We start from the raw sequence: 27033 nt of genomic DNA, 5'->3' as shown, positions 1-27033 counted from the left end.
GAGCATTGGCATGACAAGAATACAAGGATTGTCTAGTGTATTAGTTTTCTAGCTGTCATAAAATATAACCACATTTAGTGCTTTAAAACTAATTTACAGTTTTTATTTACAATAGATCAGAAGTCTGACACAGGTCTCGCAGGACTAAAATCAAGGTGTCAGTAGGGCTGCCTTCTCTTCTGAAGTCTCTAGGAAAGAATCTATTTCTTTGCCTTTTCCAGCTTCTAAAGGTCACCCATTGTTCCTGGCTCATAACCTTCTTCTTCCATCTTCTTCCATCTTCATAGCTAGTAACAGCAAGTCCTTGTATCATACCACCCTGACCTAAACTTCTGCTTCCCTCTTCCATTCTTAAGGACCTCTGTGACTACATTGGATGCCCCCAGATAATTCAGGATAATCTCTCATTTAAAGTCAGCTGGGATCAGCAACCTTAACTCTGTCTGCCACCTTAATTTCCCTTTGTCATGTAACATGACATATTCATAGATTCCAGGGTTTCAGATATGGAAATCTTTGGAGGACCATCTATTCTTTTCATCATTTAACACATCTAGGGATAGAATGGACAATTCAGAAGGTAGATGGACTTCAGCTATCTTGCTAGTACTTCACCTGAGAGAGATTCCCACTGATGAACTGTAAGGTAACCAGCCACAAAGGTAGACCAATGGTTGTGGGCTTTAAAGGGGAAAAGTGGAGACAACTCTAGATCATGCACAAAAGAAAATTTTGTAGAAGAGAAGCTCAAAAGAATCCATATATTTGCCTAACCACCAAGAGTTAGACTAAATATTCTCCATAAAGCATAGACAGCCAATCAATGACAGTCAGAAAAGTGACAAAAACAAAACAATAAGAAGAGGATTGTGTCATCATATAGACAAATGGGGAGAGATTTGCCACTTTTCTCTGATCTGTATCTCAAGCCCAGAGGATTTAGAACTTTTACAAGAATTAGAAGTAGGAATCCTATAAGAACATACCACCACCAAGTTACTCGACTTTATCCCTGGAGAAGAGTTTGAATTCATACAATATTGATGCTGTAGACTTGATCAGAATTTTAATAAACAAAAGTGCCTGGAAAATTTACAGACTCTGACAAAGATGCAGTAAGAGATGGAAAAAGTAATTTATAGCATACTAACCACTGAGGACAGTTAGTGAAAAAATTTTGAGTTTCTTATATTTTTACCTCTAAGAGTCTATATTCTTAATAACCGCTCACAAGTATATGAAAATCTGGAGAGCCAATTCAATTTGTATGTCACTAAGATTACATTAGCTCTGGGGAGTACAACAGAGGAACACGGTGCCCCTCAGGTGAGCTGGAGGACCATGTTCTTTCCTCAGGCTCTTATTTCCAGCAACAGTTCTCCTTAAAACTATATTCTCACTGTAGAATGAAAAAAAATGGGGCTCAAGTTAAAAGTGGTAAAATCATTTTTCATTTTCTAAGCAGTGATAGAATGACTAGTGCTGTTATAAATACAAGCAATGAGTTCATACCTTCATGATCTTAAAGTATATAAATGGAATCAACATTTTTCATTTCAAAGGTAAAAAAAGGTAGGAAAGAATCAGAGAAGTGATTTGCTTTTGTAACACAAACTATTTGCTCTGCTGTCATATTCAGCCTCTCCTCTTATTCATCCACCTCTTCAACCTCCCACAAAAGCCTTTAGGGATGGAGCAACATCTCAAAGAGTGATGGAGGGTACAGGTTAACATTTAGCGAGCTGTTTCGACTTTAACAGTAGAGATTTACATGTTTTCCCCCTGAAAGACTGTAGAATAATTTTTAACATTCAGAACCTAAGATAGAAAAAACAATTATCAATTGTTTGATATGCAATTATGCAATCATAAAACAGTATACTCTATCGATTTTCTCTTTCTATTTTATACTCTCCATTCTCTTTTTCTTTCTCTTTTTCAATTTTTGCTCTGTGTAGGAGATACCTCTATTACTCACCCCTGTTTGTTTCTCTTTTCCTTCGAGGCACATTGGAAAGCCAATGGGCTGGAAGTGAAGTGATATATGTCATGTCTGTGTGGAGATATTTAAGTTGATAGTGCAAGACCCACCAGCACTCTCTTTCCCTGAACTTGTGAAAATGCGTGTTGAGAAGGAGTTGCCAAAAGCTCAAAGCAGCTTGGATTGTCAAACAACGGCATTCAAGGCAGATACCCTGGAGAGTCACTTGAATCCTAAACTGGCTTCAAGTGAGCAAGAAATAAATTTTTGTCTGGTCATGGAGAGTTTAATTTTTCGTTGCTGTTACTATAGCATAACCTAGGCCATCCTGACGAATAACGTTCACTATGCATAACCTATTTCTCCATTTTGGTTTTCATTTTAAGTTGCCCTTATCCTTAGGCATTTCTTTCTATCTCTTTTTTTTTTTTTAATTTTATTTATTTATTTGACAGAGATAGAGACAGCCAGCAAGAGAGGGAACACAAGCAGGGGGAGTGGGAGAGGAAGAAGCAGGCTCATAGCGGAGGAGCCTGATGCGGGGCTCGATCCCACAACGCCGGGATCACGCCCTGAGCCGAAGGCAGACGCCCAACCGCTGTGCCACCCAGGCGCCCCTATCTCTCTCTCTCTTTCTTTCTTTCTCTCTCTCTCCCCTTTCTTTCTCTTTCTTTTTTTTCTTTTCGTTTCTTTTTTCTTTCCCCCATGTCAGACTGGTAATGTGCCAAGGTGGTAGCAAGGTTTGAGGGAGGCACATGTCACACAAAGCATGAATACCCAATCATCACGTTTATGAACTACAAAAGGATCTATCTGTAGGTATGTCTTCATGTTACTAAATGTGCTTGATCAATCTTCAAATTAAAGTTTGTCAAATATACACATATGAAGAGGTATAGGCATAAACATAATGAAGAGCCAGTTTCTTTGGAATATCAAGCTAGAAGGAATCTTGTTGATTCAGTTCGAACCACAGGTCCTCCTTAGGTGATACAGTAAGTATTACACTACCATTTCTTAAGAAAGATGCCTTCCTATGACTGTCAATTCTAGGTACGTTTATGAAAAAGCACACACACTGGAACCAGAGAAACTGAGTTTTTCATTCAATTCCACTACCACAAGTTCTTTGATTCTGAGTAATGCTAAATTCTCACAGCCTTAAAAAATATCTGCAAAATGGGGGAATGATATATCTAATTTGTGGGGTTTGGGAGTGAGCAAAGATAATGTAGGCAAAAATTTACCAAGTGCAAGGTCCCCAGGGAAGAAAACAAAGTTCCTAATGATATCCCCTTGTTCTCTAGTTTTGATGTCTCCTTCTGCTCAACTCTCCTACATTGATTTCCCAAATCTTTGCACAGATTAGTTCCAAATATATCTACTTCGGTAACTGAAGAAAAACACAAGCCAGTACACCAGTCCCCCCTCATCCGTGAGGGATACAGTCCAAGGCCCCTGGTGAGGACCTGGATAGTGCTGAACTCTATATATACTATGCTTTTTCCTATGCAAATACACCTATGATAAAGTTTATTTTATAAATTAAGCCCAGTAAGAGAGTAACAACAATACATAATAATAAAATAGAACAATTATAACAGACTGTAATAAAACTTATGCGAATGTGGTCTCGCTCTCTTAAAATATCTTACTGCGCCGTACTCACCCTTCTTCTCGTGATGAGGTGAGATGATAAAATGCCTCCGCGAGACTAAGCGAGGTAATGACGTAGCATTCTGACGTAAAGTTAGGCTTCTTTTGTCGTTCTGCCGATTCGTCAGAAGGAAGATCATCCATCTGCTTCGGGACCGCGGTTGATGACTGAGAACTGAAACTGCAGAAAGAGAAACTGCAGATAAGGGGGAGTTACTGTATTCTTCTCAGGCTAATAATAGTTCTCTCTCTCTCTTTTTTTTTGAAAGATTTTATTCATTTATTTATTTAAGAGCGTGAGAGAGAGAGATCGCGGGCGGGGTGGCGGGGGGGGGAGAGGGTAGAAGGAGAAGCAGATTCCCCACGGAGCAGGGATCCCGGCGCAGGACTTGAGATCCTAGGACCCTGGAATCACGACCGGAGCTGAAGGCAGACACTCAACCACTGAGCCACCCAGGTGCCCTAATAATAGTCTTCTTTGGGTAAAAAGCACATTGGAATTCCTGAAATGGCAAGTGTTTTTCATATCACACGTTGTTCATGTTATTGACATTTGACTTGGGGCAAACTTTGTCGAGTCTACTCTGTATCGGGAAAGCAAGGTAGAACCATGTAAGGCACCGGTCTGACCTTAGGAAGGGATTACTTGGCATAGAATCTCTTGATGGTCGTTAGGGAGAGTCAGTGTAGATTAATAATTAAGTTTATGGGTTCATGCCCAAGGTCTGTCACTTATAGTCTATGTGATTGGACAAACAATTTTGCCTCAGTTTTTTTTTTTATGAGATTGGGAACATGGTAATGTTCCACACATCATTTGCTGGAGGATTAAACAGTTACATACAGCACCTTCAGAACAATGCTTGACATCTAGTAGGTACTATGTTAGTGTGACTATAATCACTATTGTGATAGAAGGAGATTCAGTAGAGGGTTGACCATAGTTTTCTAGAACTTTGATTTATGTTTACACCAGCTTCTCAACTGTGCATTATCTGTTTGAGTTATATCCTTTCTTATGAGAGTAATGAGAGAATCCTCTACGGCTATGGGCCTCCTCAGCTTCTATTCCTATTTTAAGGAACAGAAGAAGCTGTCTAGAAATAATGCAAGTAAAAGTGGGTGCTTATGGAGAATACCAATGGCAAATGTGAGGGTTTTGCAACAGCCCAGAAATACAGATATTTCTTAACTCTCCAAACTTAAAATAACTAAAGGCCAAATACTGCTACTGGAAACATCAGGGAAAATTTGCAGTTCCCAGGCCCGGCTGGTCTTCTGCCTGAATGGAACTGGCAGAGGAGGAGTAGTTATGAAGGAAGAGGAAAGAATTAGATTATAATAAGCTAGTAATTTCCTGGAGATGTTCTAGGCCTTCTAGCCACACTGTCCATTGAAGAACGAAAACTACCATGTAAGTTCGAAGTCAAGGCAGATATGTTATGTGTAGACTAAGTCTGTCATCAAGGGAGAGGGGGAGATCCTCAGTCTGAGGATCTGGATTAATGACCAGGGAGATCCTCAGTCTGAGGATCTGGATTAATGACCAGGAACTGACCAGGGAACATCAAGGAGCTCCCTGGAACCTTGTTATAAGCAAGTATGAGAAGTACCTGATAGAACTGGCCCAAGAGCTGCCCTTCTTCGATAAATTAGTTTGTATATTTAAACATTTATTAGTCACTGAATATATGCCAGGCCCACTGATTATATGAAGAAACAATGATAGAAACAGAATGGAATTTAAGAGTAAGCCATGGAACTTAGTGACTGATTAGATTGGAGGGGTGAGGAAGAACAGCTAAGGAGACTTTTCAGGTTTTGTGGATTCTAGAAAATACCATTGTGGGAGGAGTGATGAGTTTTTTGGGGTTCACTGTACTTGCAAGGCTTTAGATTGTGACTTTGTACCTTTTAAAGACCACTATGAATGGAATAAGGAAGGCAGAAACCTAATGTTAGTGCTTCAAGAGAAATCGGAAGGTAAAGAAATGGATATAATGATTATGGTCTATTCTTACAAGAAAATCATAAAGGAAGACACACCTGGTACTGTAATTATATAATGAAACATGTGGTCAAGAGATTTTTTTTTTTTACTGGAAAAAAAATAGTTTAATGGCTTGGTGAGAAGAATAAATTAGGAGAGAGAGATTTAAAGAAATGATGGCTCATGGGCTCCAGAAGAGTTGGGAGTTCAGATCAAGTTTAGCAAGAGAAGGAAGTTCTCATTATTTGGGATTAGAGGAAAGCAGAATATCTTTCTACAAGGGAAGGGATTTGTTCTGGGTTTAAAATCAAATGGAGGGAAGTTATAGAGAGATCATATTTTGGCTAAAAATAAAAATGAGCAATAATGTATGTGAGTCAAACAGGAACTTGTTACTGCCATAGAACAAAGTGGTTTTTAATGTCAAAAGTAGAATGGATCATCTAGAGTGGTTTTACATTATTTTTGTCTGGAGATAGGCAAGAAACAGCTAAATGACCAGTTATCAGAAATGTTTATACATATGAAATACAGCAGCTCATTTGAATGACCCAGTCCAGTGCTGATTTTCTGATTTGCAGAACTTGTTTTACACGTTTGCTTTCTACTCTAACACCATCTTGGACATTTTCCAAAGATCTAGAGAGCAGACAAATATTGATTTTAAATTAAGCTTGTTGGAAGACTTGAAAGCCCATGCTTGTCTCTGGTAGAAGATGGAGAAGTGCATTTTCACCTTTAAATGGAAAGGAAATCAAAGTAGCATTTAGGTTTATTAAACCTAAATTCGGCCATCTGGGTCTTTGTAATGCAATACAAATTTGAAGACACATGCTCTTGGAACTTATTTGAATAATGCAGTTCAGATCATGTTGTTGGTGTAAAAGACAAATATGATTATTCTGTTTCACAATAGAGATGGTTGTGAGGTAGGGAGAAGGGAGCCAGATTTGTAGATGTTGAAATATCAGTCATTATCTTATGACCAGCACAATGTAGAAGAGGAATCACCTCTTCTAAAAATGCAGTTCTCTTGGTACAACTGACAATGATCTTAACACAACCAACAATGAACAATATAGCACACTTCTGACTTACATGTAAGCAATATTCATTCACAAATAGTTTTCAAAGTGTATGGTTATATTTTGACTATAGTTTTAATTTTAAACTATTTTAAAATGAAAATATATAAAATACGAAAGAAGATTATTCTACTAATATACAGAGGAAGAAATATGCGGAATCTTGTACTATGCTAAATCTTCCTGACACGGACAAACAATGATTCCTACCTTTTTGTATTTTTAATACAATTTTAATCACTGAATTATATACTTTGTGTAAATAAGATTAAGTTATTTTATAATCAATCATAACAAGACACTAAAAGGCAAAGTATGTAATTACCATGGTTTTCTCTTAATCATAATTATGCTTCTTTCATATACATGCAGAGTACCACATCACTCAGCTCTGGACTTCTCATTGAGTAGCCTCCCAGCAGTTTTATGCCTAGGAAAAGGCAGGAACAGGCCATCTAACTAAACTCCCCTGAGAGTCATTGGGCGGGTAGGAAATAATTGCTTTTTAGGTAGGAAGTTACTAGTAGGACAAACCCAAATAAAAGGGTTGATTATGTTGCAGAAAGTAAAATTAGTTCACTCTTAACTCTTTTCAGAAATTTTACTACAAGTTGCCATAAGTAGATGCATTGTGTCGATCGGAGTGAACAAAATTTGTTAAGGTATCAGACAAAAGATGAACCTATCCTCACAGTCTAAAATACAGGGCTTCAAGTAACATGATCTCCTTCTGACAAACATCTTATAATTCCAAAAACTGTCTTTCGTTTCTAAACAAGTAACAATGACTTTCTCAGACTGTAAACATTTAAGCAATCCAACCTAATGACATCTACTCAAATATATTTGTGAATGACAATGGATAAAAATGAGCAATAATGTATGTGAGTCAAACAGAAACTTGTTACTGCCATAGTACAAGAAGTACAGCTATTTTACTTCCCCTTTAATTCCATTTTTTATTTAGTGACTATACAATATTCTTAGTCTCCCAGTACTTCCTTTGAATTTATGAGCTAAGCAGATTCTGCAGAGAAAATACTCTCCTTCCCCCATCTGCCCCTAACTTTATTCGTATTAGAGATGCTTTGGAAATAATTTGTAGAGTAAGGAACCTAGTGGGAAACCATGGACATTTCACAACCACAAATGATTAGCTCTTACATCAGACAATTCCCAGACACATCAAAGTGAGATGGTAAACTTTAGCAAATAAAAATGCAGGACACCCAGTTAAGTTTGAATTTCAGATGCTAATTTTTAAAAATATAAATATGTCCCAAACATTGTATGGAGTGCACTAAAACATTACTTTGCGCTAAAAATGTATTCATTATACCAAAAATTATTCACTAAATAAATTTAGTGCATCATCGTGCACTAAAATTATATTGAACTAAAAAATTACTCACTGTTTGTCTGAAGTTCAAATTTAACCGGGCATCCTGAATTTTATCTGGCAATCCTCCACAAGGACATTTTGTAGTAGCAATGTCTTTCTCTCCTGTTAGACTCTGTGTTCCTTTATGGTAGGGATGGAGTAATTCATACTTGAACAGTCAGCCCCTAAAGTAATGTCTGGTACATAATGGATACACAATAAAAATGTATTGAATGAATGAATGAAGTAAAGGATGAATTTTAAAGAACTGATATAGATTGATATAAATATTTACTTTGTAGCTTATTTTGTTAGCGTAGCTCAACAAAATAACTATTACTGGTACTGTCAAAGAGTAGAGCCAGAGTTTCAGCCCCACCAGGGTCGCCCCTTTGGCCAACTGGTATGGGAAACAGCACACCTGCTATTCTCTTTCCGGCTACAGGTGTGGCTGTGCAGTAAATGGAAATGGACACAACCTTCTTTTTGTGTGTGTGACCTCTGGATACCCAGCTGAAACTTAGGTTACACTTGAGGAAACCACAGCTCTAGCCAAAAACTGAGATGAAGACCCACTAGAAGATCCACATCTCCATTTGAATATTGGGGAATTGAGGAGCTTATAGTGAAAACTGAAGAACTGAATAAGTCTCCCATGAATTGTCACTGGCTGCCTCGGGACACAAGTCACTCAAAAATCCCAGATGAGACCCCCAAAAAGCAAGATGCCCATTCAGCTATGCAACTATCATACTGATTGAATCCTGGTTTGTTATTGTTTGGGAGAAGGAAAGTGTTGTCCCAGGAATGTGCAGAACTCCGCACGTAAATACAAACTCTCAGGACTGAAAAGTGATTGACATGATAGAGCATAACGTAAACAAACTTTACCAGCATGTGTGCACACACACACAGTATAAATATAAAATATATTTTCAAAATACAAATGTATTAAAAACTTATAGAATATATATCTTTATATTTATATCTATCGATATATGGATAAATAGATAGGTAGATAAAAAGATAAATTTAGACTCTGAATGAAACCATGTGGGTTTTACAGGTTTATAACTTTAACTCACAATGGCTAACGCATATTGACTACGATGTGTCCTAACACATCTCGGAAATGATCATGACTGACCATAAAATTGTGAAATGTGAGATACAGTATGTTTTTGTTGTTCCCGCCCTTCTGATACCTTCTCTTCTCCCACACCTGGACTGTTGCAATGACCTAATTTTCTAAGGACCTGAACCTCTGGAGCTTCCCACTCCACCACCCTCCCCAGGACTATCAGATCCACATCGGCTGGTCCTCCAAGTCCATTTTCCATTGTTGTCACTCAGTCCCATAGAATTGGTTGCCGTTCCTCTCCCTGCACAAAACTTAATAGCAACTTGGACTACTCCCCAAGGTGACTTTTGTGCTTTCCCAGGTAAATAACAATCTTTTAAAATATGGGAATGGAATTAGCAGAAACCACAGATCTACCTGCCCTTTTTACCAGGGTAACCTTGATTTCAGGGGTGCCTTTGCTTTGTGATCTGACTCAAAAGAGTGACCAGTGATGTGAATTTTTGACCAAGTAAGGGGAGAGAGGAGGATATTTGTTACTGTTGGATCCTTCTGGCAGGCTGCTGGGGTAGACTTGATCACTGAGACCTCCTGGAACACCTTACATGCCCCAGAGCAAACCTACCTTTTAAACAGCTGAAGTTCTAGGAAGTTTCTTCTGTGGTTCTTTCTTGCTTATTACTTCAGGTACACACTCTTCCACTAGGAAATCAGTGTTTCCCGTAGTCTGACTCCACTCAATCTGCTCAAATTTAATTCATACTGTTTTTATTGCACATGACATCTGCTTTTCATTTCCATCTCCACCTCCTTGCACATCAATTTTTTTCCTGGATAGTCCTCCTCAATTAACTACACATTTCTAGGAAACCTTCTCTGCCTATGTTAAACACTTTCTCTAAGCTCTCAATGCATTTCTAGTTTATATCTACATTTCTTGCTAATATTAGCAAACATTTTCTTCCTAGATGGAAACTCACATGAGCAATCATCAATCGCCATTATAACTCTTACAAAAGTTACAGCATTTTTATACTAATTCATGAGACAAACAAGATCAAGGGTCAATTCGTTAATATTTGTATGTACCCCTGAACAAATATTCCAGATAGATTTGAAATTTTTTATTACATGGCTGTAATCAATTCCTGAAGCAACATCAAATGGCATCATTAGCTCTGCACATTTAAACTAGTGTTCAGAGGCTGTGCATGTTAGTGAGAACTGGTAGTAATACTCAAAATACATTCAGAACTCAAATTTTGTATGTGATAAGCTTTCTTCGAATATTTAAGCTGAAATACTATTTTAGAACCAAGAACAGGACACAGGCGTACACACTGTACGGATAACCTACATTAAATGGTTCCTAAGAATACAAGGGATAATTCCAGAACTTGACTTATCCGTACCTTAGAGTGGATTCCTAAAAGGCTCCAAACTGGGTTTCATGTAAGTAGAAAAACGTACTTAAGCCTAAGGGATATATAAATGAAAATATTGGAAAAGCACACAAATTTTCAGGGCTCTGTGCAGTCAGGCTCATGGAGGATACCAATTGCCTTATCTTTTCATTTAGGTTTCAGATTAATTCAACAAACATTTAGGGTACACCTACTGACTATTTTTGCCTTTGTGCTAGGAGCTGGGTTAGAACTATAAATACGGCAAACTCCCAGCCATCAAGGAGTACAGTCTAATTACAGAGACCCCCATAGAAACAAGCACGTAGGGCGTGACATTTCCAGCTCTGAGGCATCAGAACGCACGTATTATAGATCTTTTGTATATCCTTCAGTCACGCAATTAAAAAATCTTCCGTGCGACCCTGTGCGAGGAGGCACTTGGGTAGTGCCGTCTGGGAGGAACATTACAGAGTTGAAAGTTCGTTCAAGCAGCTGTGCACAACACAACAGTTTGATTGGAGCCTGAGGAGGGGGCAGGGTCTCACTGGCCACAATCAGGGCCGGAGATTATTTGCAGTCTACTGCCCTAGAGGTAATGGGGTTTGGAACTACTTTGGTGATTTGGTAAAAAGAAAGAAAACGGAGAGGGGAACCCAGCTTACCCAGGAGCCCCCACCACTTGCTGATTGGACCCACTTAGCATCTGCAGGAAGGACAACAATAAAATGAAAACCATTTCTAGGGGTGAACCCCAAAGGTCAATCTCTGGCTGTGCGGGACAATGGGGGTCCGGCCTCCTCTTCTCTTCCAAAAGGGCGAAGGAGTCTTAATGAAGAGACATTTTCTCCGCGAAGATTCTAAACCCCAGCGGGTTCCACTAACTCCAGAGCAGCGAAGCCACCGGCAGGGACCAGGGGAGGGAGGGGGGTGGAGGGGTGTCGCTATGTGAAACGCTACTCTGGGACCCGGACCCTGAGCAACAGCCGCGCCCCAGCGCCCCTGCGCCTGCCGCGCGCGACCCCGGGCCGGCTGCACGCTCCCAGAGGCGCGGTCGGTGCTGCGCCCCCGCCCTCGCCGAGCCGCGGCGCGCACACCCGGGCCGGAGCGCGCCCCCGGCACACAGGCACCGCTGCGCTTCGAGCGCTCAGACCTCGGCCGGCGCTGGCAGAGGAGACCAACTCCCGCGCGCCCGCCGGCATGCGCCTCGGCTAGCTGCTCCCGGTTCCCGCGACCGCCGCGCGTCCTGCTTCCGATTATTCCCGTCTCCCTCTCAGTCTCTCTGCTGGCGCTCTCTCACTCTCTCGCTCTCTCGCTCTCTCGCTCTTTCAGACACACTCACACACGCATACACATACAATCCCACGCCAATCTATACACTGGAGGAAAAAACATTTCCTTCGCGCCCCCTCCCTCTCCAGCGCCAGAAGCTGAGCAGCCGCGTGGTGGGGGCCCCCGGACCGTCTGGAAATGCTAATCCTAAAGCGCTTCCTCGCTTGTATCCAGCTCCTCTGTGTTTGCCGCCTGGGTGAGTGATCAGACCTCGGTGGGGTTTCATCTCCGGGATCGTTTGGGACACGGTGGGGGGATTTGAGAGCATTAGGTACTTGCTGCCGCCGCCGCCATCTAGCAAGGGGGGAAAAGGCACGGTGGACTGGGGATCCCACGGGGTTGGAGGCGCCGCGTTGGGTGTCAGCGGCGTGAGAGAATGCACCCCCTCCCCACCTCGCACCTCCGCCACCTTCCATCCGCCGGCGGGGAGCTGGGCCAGAAGAGAGAGGCATGCCGTGCTCGGTTGCGGTCCGCACAGCTCATGTCTCTGCTCCTTTGCAAAGTGTGAAAAGAGCCTTTTAGGTACACACAAGAAGAGAAATGCAACCAAGGTGCGGGACTACGTATTGGATAGGATTTTTGCTTTTAGATTCATTGTGGGCTTGAATGAAAAATACACGTGCCCGATGCGAGTGATACACACCACACACACACACACTCCCAAAAGGTAGTAACAAGAACAAGCACCAACCTGACTTTTCAGTGTTTTCGAGTACTTTTAATTTAGTCACATTCAAGTCTGGGCAGTTACGTTAAAAAAAAAAAAAGTTTCAATCGAAATTTCTATCAACGTTCTGCCACTGCAGCCAAAGTCAGAGGAAAGCTGCAGGTTATGTATTTATTCATGGATTCATCTTTCACCTACCACCTTCCAGGTTACACATTCAATACTGAAATTGCATTTTGAAACAGACAGAATTATTTACCTGGGATGCAGAGTCAAGTGATCCAGTCATTTTCCAGAAGAATTGTAATATTGAATTTCTACATTTAATTTTTAAAAAAATCTTTTTTCCTTCATGAAGATTTTCTATTACAATGGACTGTAATTGGTGTGGAAGTTGGAAAATGTACCTCAACTTGTGAATACATATATTTTACTCTTTTCAGTTAGAGGATCCCATTTTTTTTTAATTTTAGATTATTCATTTTAAGTAGATATTAACCTACATTTTTAATCAATATAGATGGTGCTGCTTTTGGCACAGTAACCTTTACAAGGAGAAATCATTTTCATGTTCTAACTAATGAGAGTTACATTTCAAATAGGGTGATAATTGCCAGCAGCCCCCCCCCTCCCCACCCCCGATACATGGACATAACTTAAATTCTGAAAGTTTTACAAAAATACTCAGGGGTGATGTGATACACAAGGTTGACATTTAAGGCTAGCAGGAGAATCTGGTCCTGGTTTTCTCTAAAACCACAGAGTTGAATGGGGGGGGCATTTTTTGAAAGAGCTGTGCTCATCAAATACACACCTGTTGAATTTGCATTTCTATTATAGATCAGTTTTAACAAGAAAGCCAGATCCTTTTGGTGTTTAGATTATTATTTAACATAAATCTCACTGTAATACAGAGATAAACCAGAGAATGTTGCTTTGTATGCCATCCAAACCACTGCTTGGAATATATTGTGAATTTTTAAAAATTGAGTTATAATTTGCATAGCACACAGCTCATCTTTTTCAAGTGTACAGTTCAGTGGATTTTAATATACTGACGAAATGTACAACCATCACCACTATTTAATTACAGGACATTTTAATCACCCGCAAAAGAAACTCCATTAACAGTCATTCCGTATTCTCTCTGACCCCAGCCCTGGCAACCACTAAGCTAATTTCTCTTTTTGTGTGTAGATTGGCATATTGAGCATTTCACAGAAATAGAATCATACAATATATGGCCTTTGGTATCTGACTTCACTCGCTTAACATAATGTTTTCAGAATTCATTCGTGTTGTAGTCTGTATCAGTACTTCATTCCTTTTTGTGACTGAATGATATTCCATGCCAGTATTTCATGGTTTGCAAAGACTTTTCTCAATAAAGCATTATTTATAACCTATTATTTTTGGTTATACAGATTTTGATTTATTGGATGTTTTCTTCAATGCTTTGATGATGTACAATTTAACTGTAAGGAATTAAATTAATTGTTTAAGAGCATCACACACTTATGTAATGATATTGAATGTAAGCCTGTATTAGAACTCAAAATGTGCTTTTTTTTGGTGACTGACAGGTGACAACTTTTGTATCCCTTTCCATTTTAACAAAGTTGACCTCTTACATTGTTGCCCACATGTTGACCTAGGGGCCTTGTCAACCTCAAATCAGGTGACTATCTTGATTTCAAAGTAATATGCTTTGAAACACTGAAGCATATTATCTACAAATAAAATATGCGGCCTCCATTTCAATTATTTTTCCCTCAACAACTACTGTAGTACTTGTGGGTATATTTATTGCTCATCTTCCGTGTCCTTGGTGCCAGTGAGGTGGCTTGGCACAGGTAATTAATGTTCAGGAAAGGTCTGTCAACTGAGAGGTGCTATGTAGGATGACCTCTCCAATATAGTTTGAATGAATGTTAGGCTGCTATTCTTATTATTATCCTGGAACAAGTTGGAGCATTCACTAAGGTGTTCGTTGTTAACAATTAAGAATGAGTTAGCAATTAATGACTTCACCACTTTCTGTGTTTAAAATGTCCTGATGTTCTGAACTGGACATATAGACCAATTGTTTCTTTCAAATAACTCTTCGAACAGAAAAAAAAAATCATTAAATTATTTGTACTGAAACAAATCTTTTCTTTCCAAATTAATAGCAGGGATAACTAGAGACTAAAGTGGAACAAAATTGGTTTTTTTTAGTAGGTGGGGATTAAATGTATTTTGGGGTTCATCTATTTGGGTAATTCTGTCAAGATTGGCCTGTGGCCTCAATACTTTTTGCCAGAACTGGCTAGACCACGGTTCTCACACTTGAGTAAGCATCAGAATCACCAGGAGAACTTATTAAAACATGGATTTAGGAGCCCACTCCAAAGAGCTTCTGATTCAGTAGTCTGGGGTGGGGCCTGAGAATCTTGTCTAACAAATTCCTAGGATATGGTGATGCTGTTGGTCCAAGTCCATACTTTGACAACTACTGAGCTAGTTTGACATTTAAATCTTAGCAGAGGTTCTGGACTATTAACAGGTTTTTGTGTTGGACTTGATTTCTGATATCCAACCTAATAGTATTTTTAAAAATTACATGAGTTAGACAACGTTGAGTGTTATTCAGCTGAAGGAGATGCTTAATCAGGCAAAAATTGAAGATGACTCCAGGATAATTCCTTAAGTGAATTTGGACCTTCTCTAGAATAATTAAAAGGTTTTCTACTAGGTGGAGAGCTAATATAATGGCATCACAACTCTGTCATTATTTAATCTTGACCCACCGAACAGGTAATAGGAAAAACTGCAATGGCTTTCCTGTAAGGAGGCTTAACTATGAGTCATAGAGGAGAGGTAGATGTTTTAAGAGCTTTTAAGGAACAGTTTCTCTCAACTAATGAGAATTCAGGATTTTTGAATTAAGTGAGTTATAGCCTTGCAAGGTACACTAAATTCAAGTGTTTAAACATTATTGTGCAATACGTAATGAATCAGATTCTGAACTTTTAGGTCATATCTTACTGCTTTAAGGAACACATTAACTACAAATTATACCCAATTCCTGCAAGAATTGCTTAATTTATCCTGAGTATGGAAGCAGTAGAATCCAAAATGGTGTGACTCTCAGCTTGGTCTATTTATTCTCTGAAAACAAATTGTAACCAGGAATAGAAAATATTCATGCTTTTCCTCCCCAAATAATAACTAGTCTCCATTCAGAAAATTAATTACTTTTGATTTGCAGACTAGCAATTTTCTTTATTTCATCTCTCTCTCCTTTTTATGTAGACTGTACATGCTTTCACTTAGGGAAGTTTGCCAGGATAAATCATTATATTGATGAATTCATTTATGCTCCCATGTCTGCACTAGATGTTTGGGAACTTGCTTAAAATTTTATGTTGTGGGAATTTTGCTTCTGGCAAAAGTTCAGGTTTTTCTGGAAGCATGAGCTGCATTTCCCCATTCCCCTTACTCCAATGAGCTTTGAATTCTGTCTAACCTGGTAGCTTTGCTTAACCACCCATTTGCCACCCGTTTCAGACTATAGTATGAAAGTGGTACTTCCTCATTCAAAACCAGAGGATCTCGAAAGAAGGGCTTGATTAAGAAGATGAGCTTGTGTTTTATTTCCATTTACCATCCACTCGGTGTTTGCCAGGTGCTGAATATTTTATATACATTTTTCTCATTTCATTCTCCCCCAAATTGTTGGAGGTAGGTGTTTTCATTTTACACATTTTAAGGCTGAGGAAAGTGAAACACAAGCAAGTCAAATGACTCACCTAATCCCACACAGCCTGTCTTAGCCTATACTATATCCCTTCTGACTCTCGAGCCTGAGTCTTTTTCTCTTTTCTTTCGTAGGAGACCAGTTTCCTGTTTGGAATTTACTAGCTTGCTTCCTAAGAGATGTGATGCTACATTTCACATTCCCATGAGCTTTCTTGTAGATCTCCATTCATGATTTTCCTCATGTGCTCCCATATTACTTTTTTCCCCCTTTAAAAAACTAAAAAAACAAAACAAAACAAAAAAACCACTAAAACATAATTTACCCGAGAAAGTGTACCATCTTGACAGTTTTGACAAATGTGTGTGACCATTTAACCACCTTGATCCAAATGTAGCACATTCCCATCCATACTATTTTAACTACTCTTGTCACGTGTGTACGGAGTGCCTGACACCTGCTAGGCAGTAATAATTAAGCAGTGCATAAACAGAGCCCTAGCGTTCATGATGGCTCCAGTCCAGCTGATCCGATTCAATCCCCACAGTGAAAATCTTCTTGAAATCTCATTTTTAAGATACTTTCTTCATTTAGAACTAGTTGAGAATAACAGTCTTTTTGAAATCTCTCTTAATGTGTTAAATATCTTAACTTTCAAATATTTTAGAAACATTCTCACTTCATCAAGGAAGCCAGCAGTAAAAGTCAAAGTCAATTTAAACAAGACATAGACATGTTTAGATTCTGCTTTTAACTTTTTCATGTTTTATTGGGAGTGATCCCTAGCAGCAATTTCAGGTTACAAAAGGAAATCAGTTTTTATCCATGTTTTTAATTCTTCAGAGACATGTATAACATACGGTATAGTCATTAAGGGGAAAATTATTTGATCGTATTGCACAATTCTAAAATAGTTATATTTTAGAACTGTGATTTCTAATACCATAGCCACTAGGCATATGTGACAGTTCAATTTTAAGTGTACTAAAGTCAATTGATTCAGGTCCTCATTCACACTAGCCACATTTCAAGTGCTCAGTAGCCACATGTGGCTGGTGGCCACTGCCTGGGCAATGTAGGTAGAGAACATTTCTGTCACTGCAGAGAGTCTATGTAATAGCTGTTTTAGAATCCAAAAAAGTGGATAAAATGTTGAATGTTAGTACTGATGAGAAGTTGTCAACAAGTGAAAGCATTTCTAAAGTCATTAATATTATTTAAAGTGTTGATATAGGTGGGTTATTTTTGTCCTGTATTGTGTTGGCCATGTAAAAACCACAGAGACATTCTGGTGACCTTGGGCAGAGAGCAGCAATAGACAAAGAAAATTTAATGGCTACTTGGTGGCCTTTATGGACTCAGGCTGACCAGGAGAGATAGCTTCTAGTTCAGGAGTGAGGGTTCTGTCCTCATAGCTCACGTTCTATAATTTGTTCTAGCATTCACTATATTGTTTTTGTAGTATCTGTCTGTCTCCCCCACTAGACTAGCTCCATGAGGGCAAAGACTTTATTTCATTCATCTTTGGACTTAACATTCTTGGCTTTAGCACCTACAGTCAGTGTTTAATAAATCTTTAATGCACAAGGTCATAGAGAGATAGTACTGTGAAGCGTCTTAGCAGTACCTTTTTGCTGTTGGGATCAGCCAGTTTCCTCTGGCCTTTCCTGCTTTTGATTCTTATCCCAGTCTTTGAGTTAGGTCAGCCTTCACCTTGACCCATCCATTTTTAATGCTACTTCTGGCACCAGGACTTCACTTTCTTTGATTCTCCCACAAATGCACGTGAGCATCACATAGATCTAGTAACTACCTGCATGGAAAAGAAAGTCCCCATGATTGACACTGCACGTGTAGTGGCAGGAGGAATTTTGACACTTAATTATAGATGACTTGGTAGCAGTGAAGCTTGGCTATGTCCCAGGGGGCAGGGCATCAAGTCAGTGTGTGTGCGCCTCTGTGAGTGTGTGTGTGCACACATGTTCACCTGTTAGGGAGGAGAAGGTAGTGGGGGTAAGGGGTGGTCAGTAAGTATCTTGAATCCATGAAGACTGTATTTTCAGTCAGTCAACTGCCCAAGGCAGTTCTGGAAACCACATAAAGGACAGGAAGTGCAGTTATCTTATGTGGATATTCATGGTTTTAGAATTTGTCTGTAGTTTTATCATTAATCGTGGAGATGATATACTGTGCCCAGCTTAGTCCTGCACATAGATGTTCAACAAATATTTGAATTGAGTTGAATGCAAATGGAACAAATAATGGAATGAATTAGAAATCCTCATAGGAGTTAAAAGCAGGAAAAAGACTTGCTCTTCTATTAGGATATTTGCTTTATTTTCTCTCACTCACCATCCTTCCTTTCTTTTTTGGGGTGTGTGTCTGTGTGTGTGTGTGTGGCTTTTCCTTTCCACCTTCACTTCCTTTAAGCGTGAATCTAAGATAAAAAAAAAACTGAAGTCAACATTGCTCAGCGTCTTGATGAAGAGTTTGATAAAGAGGAGACTGATACTATTCGATACCATTATTTAAAAATATTTTTACTATGTTAATATAATTTGGAGAGCTTTCTAGTTAACAATTTTTTTTTTTTCAGTTTTTATGTATTGATTGAAGTAATCTGTACACCCAGTGTGTGGCTTGAACTCATGACCCTGGGATCGAGAGTTGCATGTTCATCTGACTGAGCCAGCTGGGCACTCGTGTACTTAATACAGTTTTTAAAATATGGGTTAACATCTCTTTCTTCCTAAAAATTCTAGTTCGTTAAAATGCGCAGGTTGCTTTGGGTTTTTTGGTTTTTTTACTTCTGATATTTGCACACAGATATTAAAGTATTCAATTCAATTATTCAGGGCCGTCGTTAATGTGAACCTTCTGGTCTCATTCAGCAAGCATGCATCAATTTACGCACACATTAACAAAAGATACATTTTTTACAGGTTTCCTTGGAAATATAGTCTTCATATATTCGGAAAGAATAATTTATTAATTAGCAATAAGGAAAGACTTTCTATTAAAATATCAATAACAATGACTACAGATAGTTTTCCACTCTTGGAGAATTATTCCGTCCTTCTCTTTCTCTACCTTCCCCGTTGACATTTACTCCATAATTTTTCTGTTCTTTCACCATCACTGACTGGACCGCTTATTTCTTGAATTCTAAAGCTCTAATATATTTAATTCAAGATGGGTCTTGATACTAAACCTTTCCTCTGAAGTGATCAACTCAGTACCATGAGTAGGAATAAAAGAAAATGTTGCTGTTTTAAAATGATCTTTTTTGGGTCACCTGGGTGGCTCAGTCGGTGAAGCATCTGCCTTTGGCTCAGGTCATGATCCCAAGGTCTTGGAATCTAGCCCCAAGCTGGGCTCCCTGCTCAGCAGGGAGCCTGCTTCTCCCTCTACCTCTGCCTGCTGCTTCCCCTGTTTGTGCACGCTCTCTGTCTCTGACAAATAAATAAATAAATCTTTAAAAGAAAATTAAATAAAATGACCTTTTTTTAGCCGAGATCATGATCACCACCAGAGTCCTGATTCTGTGCTTAGAATAACAAAATGCTGGCCAGATATAAAGAACTCTCTAGATTTTCTGACGGTTTTCAATCACATTGTCATCAGAAAGTTAAAAGTGATTTCTGTAGGGACATTTTCACCCTCTTACATTTCTTGAACGGGTTATATAAAAGTGGCATTCCCCTGACACACAGACTTGTACAGACCCTTGGTCTGCCCAGAGGATATGGCTGTCATGTTTGTTGCGATGCAAAAAAAAAAAAGATTGATAACCACTGATCTAGGTCAGTGGTTCGCAATCCCGGCTGCACTTTGGAATTATCTGGTGTCGTGAACTGAACGTTCATGTCCCCTCAACACTCCTGTTTTGAAGTCCTACCACCCAATGTGTATGGTGTTTGGAGGTGGGGCCTGTGGGAAGTAATTAGGTTTAGATGAGGTCATGAGAGTGGAATCCCCATGGTAGAATTCATATCCTTATAAGAAGAGAAAGAGAGACCAGAGCTTGCTTTCTCCGTATCATGTGAGGACAGAGTGAGAAGGCAGCCATCCATAAGCCAGGAAGAGAGCTCTCTCCAGCTAGCCCCTTGATCTCGGACTTCTCAGCTGTATAACCGTGAAAAATAAACATTGTTTAAGTCACTCAGCCTACGGTATTTTGTTATAGCAGACCAGGCTGACTCTATACCCGGGAAACTTTTAAAACATACTGATGTCTGGCCCCCACCCTGGATCAAGTATATGTGTGGGGGCAGAGCCCAGACATGAATATATTCTTTAAAACTTCCCAGGTGATTACAGAGTACAGCCAACGTTTGAAAAACCACCATTCTAGGTCAGCCTCATGATACTACTAATCTTAGTTCATTTGTCTTAAGATAGAGATATTGGCAAGTTTCATGCTGGCCTAAAACAAAGCTAGTGCCACAGGACAAAGGCCCTGGAACACTTCCCATCCCTCTCTCCTCTTCTTAAGGTAGTTTCAGTTTCAGGGTAACCTTAGAAGGAGGAGTATGGACTGCAGTGGTTGACCTTGTAGTCTTTGCAAGCCAGAGAAACTTCAAGAGGCCAGACGTTCTTGGAGTTGGTCCAAAGCTGTGAGTCTCTGAGCAGGTGGGATGATAACTGAACCAGCCCCTGAGGTGGGAGGCAGTCGCGTTTCTCAGGACATGGGCACACGATAGCTTGTTATTTTGTCAATGATGTATATTCTTGTTGTTCCCTCGTCTTGTTTATTCTCTCTCTCCACCTATGATTTGTTAGAATCAGAGTTATTTTCGGTTATGGAGTAGATACAAGATTTAGCTACATTTTTTTCATTTCAGCACTTTATTTTGTGTGTGCGAGTTCAGATTACATGTGCATTATTTATCAGGTCTAGGCATTTTGTTTTTACTGTATTTGAAAAGCACTAATAGCTCTATTTAAAAGTTAACAAAGAATATGTAAAACAATACCATTCCTCAGAGTACAAAATGTTTTATACAGCTTTTTATTAAGTTAAAAAACAACCATATTTACAGTACCTTGAGTGAATTTAATAAACATTTTCTAATTTTTCAAAAAAAAAATAAATAAATAAAAGTTAACAAAGACCTTTTCACATGGTCCAAACAACCACTTTAATATTTGTAATCATGAATGGTGAAGACACAAGCACAAATCAATTCACTGAATCTTTATTGAGCACCTTCCTTGTAATAAATATTTCCCCTAGAGAGAATATGCCTCTGGTGGTCTCCTAAGCTTTCACAAGAGAGAAAAATCCATACCTAAATAGCTGGCATACATGGCAGAAGCTGTGGAACCTGAAAGTGGGAGCTGTGTGGGAGTGGAGGCTAAATTCACCTCTGGGAAGGCTTCTAGGAGAAGGTGGGGCTGGATGTAGACCCTGCAGTGTGGCTGGGTAGGGCAATTAGTAGGGTGGAAGGGGTGAAAGGGCATTAGTAGCGAAAAGGACGGTATACGCAGAAGCATGGCTGCGGATGAGAGTGCTGTTTAGAGGGAGGAAAAAAACTGGAAGAGGTGTGTACTAGTGGAAAAGTATCAAAGAGTAGGCAGGATTTCCAGTGGCTAATTGCAGGGTTTGGACTTTGGAATTTATCCAGTATATAGTGGCAAACTATTGAAGGGTCTTGAGTCGTGGGATGACTTGAGTAGATCTCTGTATTTTAGGAAGATGACTGAAGCATCAGGATAGGATATCTTGGAGCAGAGTAAGACTGGGACTCAGGAAGCTCAATTAAAAGGCTGTTACAGCGTGACAGTCAAAGGGGAAATTTGATAGATCATTTGGAGGGATAATAATACCATCCTCTGTATATAATACTTTAATGATTAACAGGTACTTTCAAATACATGACCTCATTTGATATAAGTGCAGTTGGTGTAATTGCTGGGAGTTGGTGCCACTCTCTGGAGAGTGGGTCATTGGTGGTCTTCAAGGGAGTGTCTTCCCTGGAAAGGTGAAGGCGTAGTGGGGACCACAGAGGGTCAAATAAATAATCCAGGAAGGAAAAGTAGAGGCAGCAAATACATAACAGTTCTACAGAAGTTGATAATTGGAAGGGAAGAAAAGAGAGAGAAATAGAAGCGGGTAGCTTAAAGATTGCTCATTTACTGAATGGTAGAACTCCAAATTTGTTATCGTAAGATGTAGGAGTTGAAGCTAAACATTTCTTCTGAACTGATTAACTCAGGACCTTGAGAGTTTATAAGAGGAAATAGTGCCACTTACAATGATCTATTTTTATCTATTTTAGTAGAGGTCATAGTAACAACAACAACAACAATAACAAGAACAACGAAACCCTTTTTATCCCCTAAGGGTAGGAGGAATTTGGGTATATTCATAGTGCCAGCCTAATTTTATCAAGTCTTATCAAAACTATTCACTTCTAAAATTCTTGTATTTGTGCTCTAAAAAATGAGCAGCAGGTACTACGGAGACATTTCAGTCAGTTGTCTGCCAATAAATAGGCTTTCTTAACATCCACAATTTCAAATTGCTTGAAGGTATCATATTCATATTGCATAAACTAGTATGTTTGTAAATTGCCTGCAACCTGTGTTTTACATAAAAACAGTGCGATAAAAATAATCCATAGAATAGGCTTCCCGGAATTCTTAAAATTTATTTTAGAAGTTTTTTTAATGCATGAAAAATGCAATTTTGTTATCTACTGTATGTCTCTTAACATGTGTTAAGGATATGGGAAGTGATAAATTAACAAATCATTAAATTTAGGAAAGGGATAAAGTGGCAGCTGTCAAGAATAAAGGTGTTGGTATAAATCAACTTGTATAATGAAGAAATATATCTATATTATGCTATACAGAAGTTGGATGTAAGACTTCTGTATTTAAGATATATAGCTAGATAGATTCTTAATGAGTAATATTTGGATATAGTGAAGTTTCCTTTGATGGCTTTCAGAGTGAGTAAGTGATGTGATATACATATATATACAATATATATTTATATAAGACGTATTTTATGTATTTACATGTATATATTGTATATTATATCTATATGCAGATATACACACAATAAATAAAGATATATATGTATGTTTTTCTGCTTTTCAGTGCTTTTATGCTATATTTTGAGCATTAAAAGATTAAATCCTTTGGGGAAATTATTATTCTTAATGGTGGGAATTGTCCTGGATATTTTCAGCCTTTTTCCTGCCTCCTCTATAAAGAAAGGAGAGGTGGAAGGTCTGCTTCTTCCTGTGAGCTGAATACAGTGCTGTCCCTCTCCAAGGGAGTTGAGTCTAGGTGAGATGAATGAAACTTATTTCACCAGATCCTCATTGAACAGCCACTGGGTGCTTAAAACTGTGCTTGGACTTGAGTAGTTTTTTGTCTTTGAGGAGTTAATCTGGTTACAGATATACAATGAACACTGGTGGGAGCACAACAGAATTGAGAATAATGAAGTAAATGTTGGATTGTATGAATCAGATTTTAAGTCTGTGGAAAGTCATTAAAAGGGGAGACAAAGATGTAAATTCATTTTTAAAATGTCTCTGTGAGCATATGAGCATCACTCCTCCTTTCGAACATGGAAACTTTACTGTTTTGTTCAATAATTTAAGCCTCTTTTGTGTTCTGTCATACACCCCTCCTTTTTGTTGTTCTATACAAAACCAAAAAGATACGTCTATATTACTCATTTTATTCAAAGAGAAGCTGGAATCCCAAGATTGGTTGGGTTTTGCAGCTCTAATCTGAAATGCTTTTAATTCTCCTCAGTATCCTACATTACCACGTTCAAAATAATAGTGTAAGCAGCAAAACATAGAAGTTAAATATGCAAGTAAAACACTCCTCTTGTATGTTCTGTTCAACACCTACTGCCACGAAAATGTCACATAATTTCCATAGTGTATTCTGTCCCAAATTGAGGCTTAATTTTTGGTGATGGCAGCTGCTATTTTGTGACAAAGGTAAACTCTTGGTGCTAAAATTTCAAAGAATGACTTGATATGCATATGATTCTTGGCTAAAAGTCTATCAAAATGGAGCAAGAATTTTGGACATAGATGTCAGTGCAGTCTGCAAAATGGATTCCTGGGAAGAAGCACAAAGGATGAAATGAAATCACTTTTAATTAGCCAAGAATGACTAGCACATGTTGCCCTGAAGTCCTTTAAGATATGGCACAATCTGGGCACCATCCATCCCACCAGAGAGATGGCAAGATCCATCTCATCAGGCTTCTTTCTTGCCTCTGATTCCAATTTATTTTCTTCCCAACCTTTCATTGCATTTTAGCTATTTAGTATTCTTGGCAGAAGAAATCAACAAAACACAAGATGCTTCTTTGTTCCTCAGTAATTTATTCAAAATTTTATACTAGCCCCTCCATCCCCCCGACTCCCCAAAATGATAAAACACCCATAAGAAAGCATTCCAGTTTTCTGTGTGGCAGGAGCTTTCCAAGGCTGCAGCTTCCCTCTCTCTCCTTCCCCTCTCCCTCCCCCATCCACCCTTTACATCTTTTAATTAGAGTCTTACAGCATCTGTCAACTTGAAAGAATAAAACAACTCTTAGTTTTTACAAACATGATGAAAGATTAAGTTGTATTAGACTCAATGGCATTGGCATTCAAGCAGGTGAAAATTCAAAATTCTGTAGCCTGATAATCTCTCCACTAATGATAATGACATTTAAACCCTTTTCCTGTGAGACAGGTTGGGTCTTCTCTGAATGCTGGCAGAGAAAGTGTGCCTCTATATACCGAGTTTTCCCTTAGAGATACATGGGGAGTGCTGGGGTTTTTTTTGGTTTTTGGTTTTTGTTTTTAATGTGAGGCTTCGAGACTGTAGTACACAGTCTGCTGGAGATTTGTTTGGGTGACTGCATTACTGGAGAAAACTCACTGAAAATAGGTCATCAAGAAAAGATTGATATAGACTTTCTTGTGTGGAAGTAATTATGCTTGCTTATTGCATTCTGCTTACAATCCAATATGCCAGACTGTGCAGTTTCAGCGAGAAAATATGTTCACGTATAATCCCACTTAGGGTTTTTAGACTGGAGTTTAAGGTCCCACTATTTAACCCTCTCAAGATTCTTCTATGGTATTCAGTAATAAAGAATGAAAAGTTTTTGCGTATTATATATGTTCTTGCTTAGTCTCCTGTGAACCCTATACACACATATCAGTTGATCAAAACACAGTTGGAAACTTGCACTTTATTAAATATCACCCACACACATGCACAGAGCCAGGAAAATAGCACAGACACTTCCCTGTTAAGCTAGGAAATCCTCACCAGCCTGTTGTCTTGCCAAAATGTATACAGTTCAATAAGCACACTGTAGTCATTACTTGCTTGACATAAATTATGGCTTGCCTCAGGCCAATGTTAAAAAGGCATTTTGCAAAACCGAGGTTTGCTGGAGGTTAGGCGGGGTGGAGGGATGGGGTGACTGGATGATTAACATTGGAGAGGTATGTGATGTAATGACCACTGGGTATTATGTAAGACTGATGAATCACAGACCTGTACCTCAGAAACCCATAATACATTATATATTAATTAATTGAATTTAAATTAAAAAATGTTTATTTTAAAGGAAAAGGGCCTTTTGCTAACTCATAGCTTTGGATATTGGAATGCTTTTAGGAACTTGCATCTTAGGAGAAGGACTTTTACTCTTACTGTGTTCCCATAATTGTCAGAAAGAAATTCTTCAGCAACTGACTTAAGTAATGAAACACAATAGAGGAATCAGGGTCTCCATCCTTGGAAGCCGTTAAGAAAATCATGGATGGGATTTTGTGTTGTTTCTACTCATCGTTAGGAAGGACCCGTAGTCACCCTTGATGTCAGATGATTTCTTTACAAGGGTATGCAAGGTGCTTCAAAACCTGAACTGGGGCCACCTGTCCAGCTTGACCTGAACCTCCACACCTATGCTCCTTCATTTTGGCTCAAGCTTTTCCTTTTTCTTTGCTGGCTTGAGCTCCCTTGCACTTCTAGTCATCTTTCACCTCTGCTCTGAAATCGTCTCCAATTCGTCACTGTTCCTTGCCAGAAAAGGGGAAACATCACTCACATTGTATTTCAGTTGTTTCCATAGCTCTCTTCCCTGAAGGAGTCTGGTCTTAAGAGAGAAATGCACTGGGCTCTAAAGACCCCTGTCCCATGCAGTAGGTGCTCAGTAAATACTTACAGCATAAATCAGGGAATGAAATGCCTTCCAAAGCAGTCACTTTTCAAAAACAGGAAATCCAATAGCATCGATCCTGTCAAATCTGAAGTGTTGCCACCACCTCAACTCATTCCGCACCTTCTTTAGCAGAAGCAACCTGGGATCACATTTCCAGCATTTGCCATTGGAATTCAATTCACCCTCAAATTCACTCAATCCCTCTTATTTAAAAAAAAGAAAACTGAAAGTAGGTCAATCAAATTACATTCGCATTTTAACAGGTCCAAGAGTCTATATAGATTTTGAACTGAATTGGCACACGATCACGGACAACTTCCTAAGGGCTTTTCCTCTTGGCATTCAGACTTTGAAGAAAGAAAATTAAGTGATTGGAATCGAGTACAATAGTGAATACAGAAGAAGGGAAGAAAGATGACTGTGGCCAGAAACACGAGAGAAAGAGAACTATAAGTTTCTTTATTCTGAGTAGCGGTGGGAGAGTCTACTTGTTGGCCTGCACGGTGGATGTACC

General features: G+C 39.1%; 1 protein-coding gene, 1 non-coding gene and 1 pseudogene across 3 annotated transcripts in view; 2 read left to right on the top strand and 1 right to left on the bottom strand.

The window, feature by feature from the left end:
* Window positions 1–2687: 2687 nt before the first annotated feature.
* Window positions 2688–2790, bottom strand: LOC123789697 (small nucleolar RNA U13). Its single transcript, XR_006778868.2, has one exon. It is a non-coding gene; the product is annotated as a small nucleolar RNA U13 (small nucleolar RNA).
* Window positions 2791–6173: 3383 nt separating this feature from the next.
* Window positions 6174–11792, top strand: LOC123788664 (putative uncharacterized protein C6orf52 pseudogene; annotated as a pseudogene).
* PTPRZ1 (protein tyrosine phosphatase receptor type Z1) overlaps window positions 11714–27033 on the top strand; it is a 168848-nt gene continuing 153528 nt past the window's right edge. For both annotated transcript variants that reach the window (XM_087860861.1, XM_045792758.2), the window contains exon 1: window positions 11714–12105. In XM_087860861.1, coding sequence (XP_087716987.1) covers window positions 12048–12105 — 58 coding nt within the window. In that variant the 5' untranslated portion in view covers window positions 11714–12047. The remainder of the gene's footprint in view (window positions 12106–27033) is intronic.

Source organism: Ursus americanus, chromosome 3 (genome assembly GCF_024610735.1).
Source record: "Ursus americanus isolate L20-20 chromosome 3, mUrsAme1.1.p, whole genome shotgun sequence".
NCBI lineage: Eukaryota > Metazoa > Chordata > Mammalia > Carnivora > Ursidae > Ursus > Ursus americanus.
Note: the sequence above shows the minus strand (reverse complement) of the source record. Positions and strands in the feature narration are given on the sequence as shown.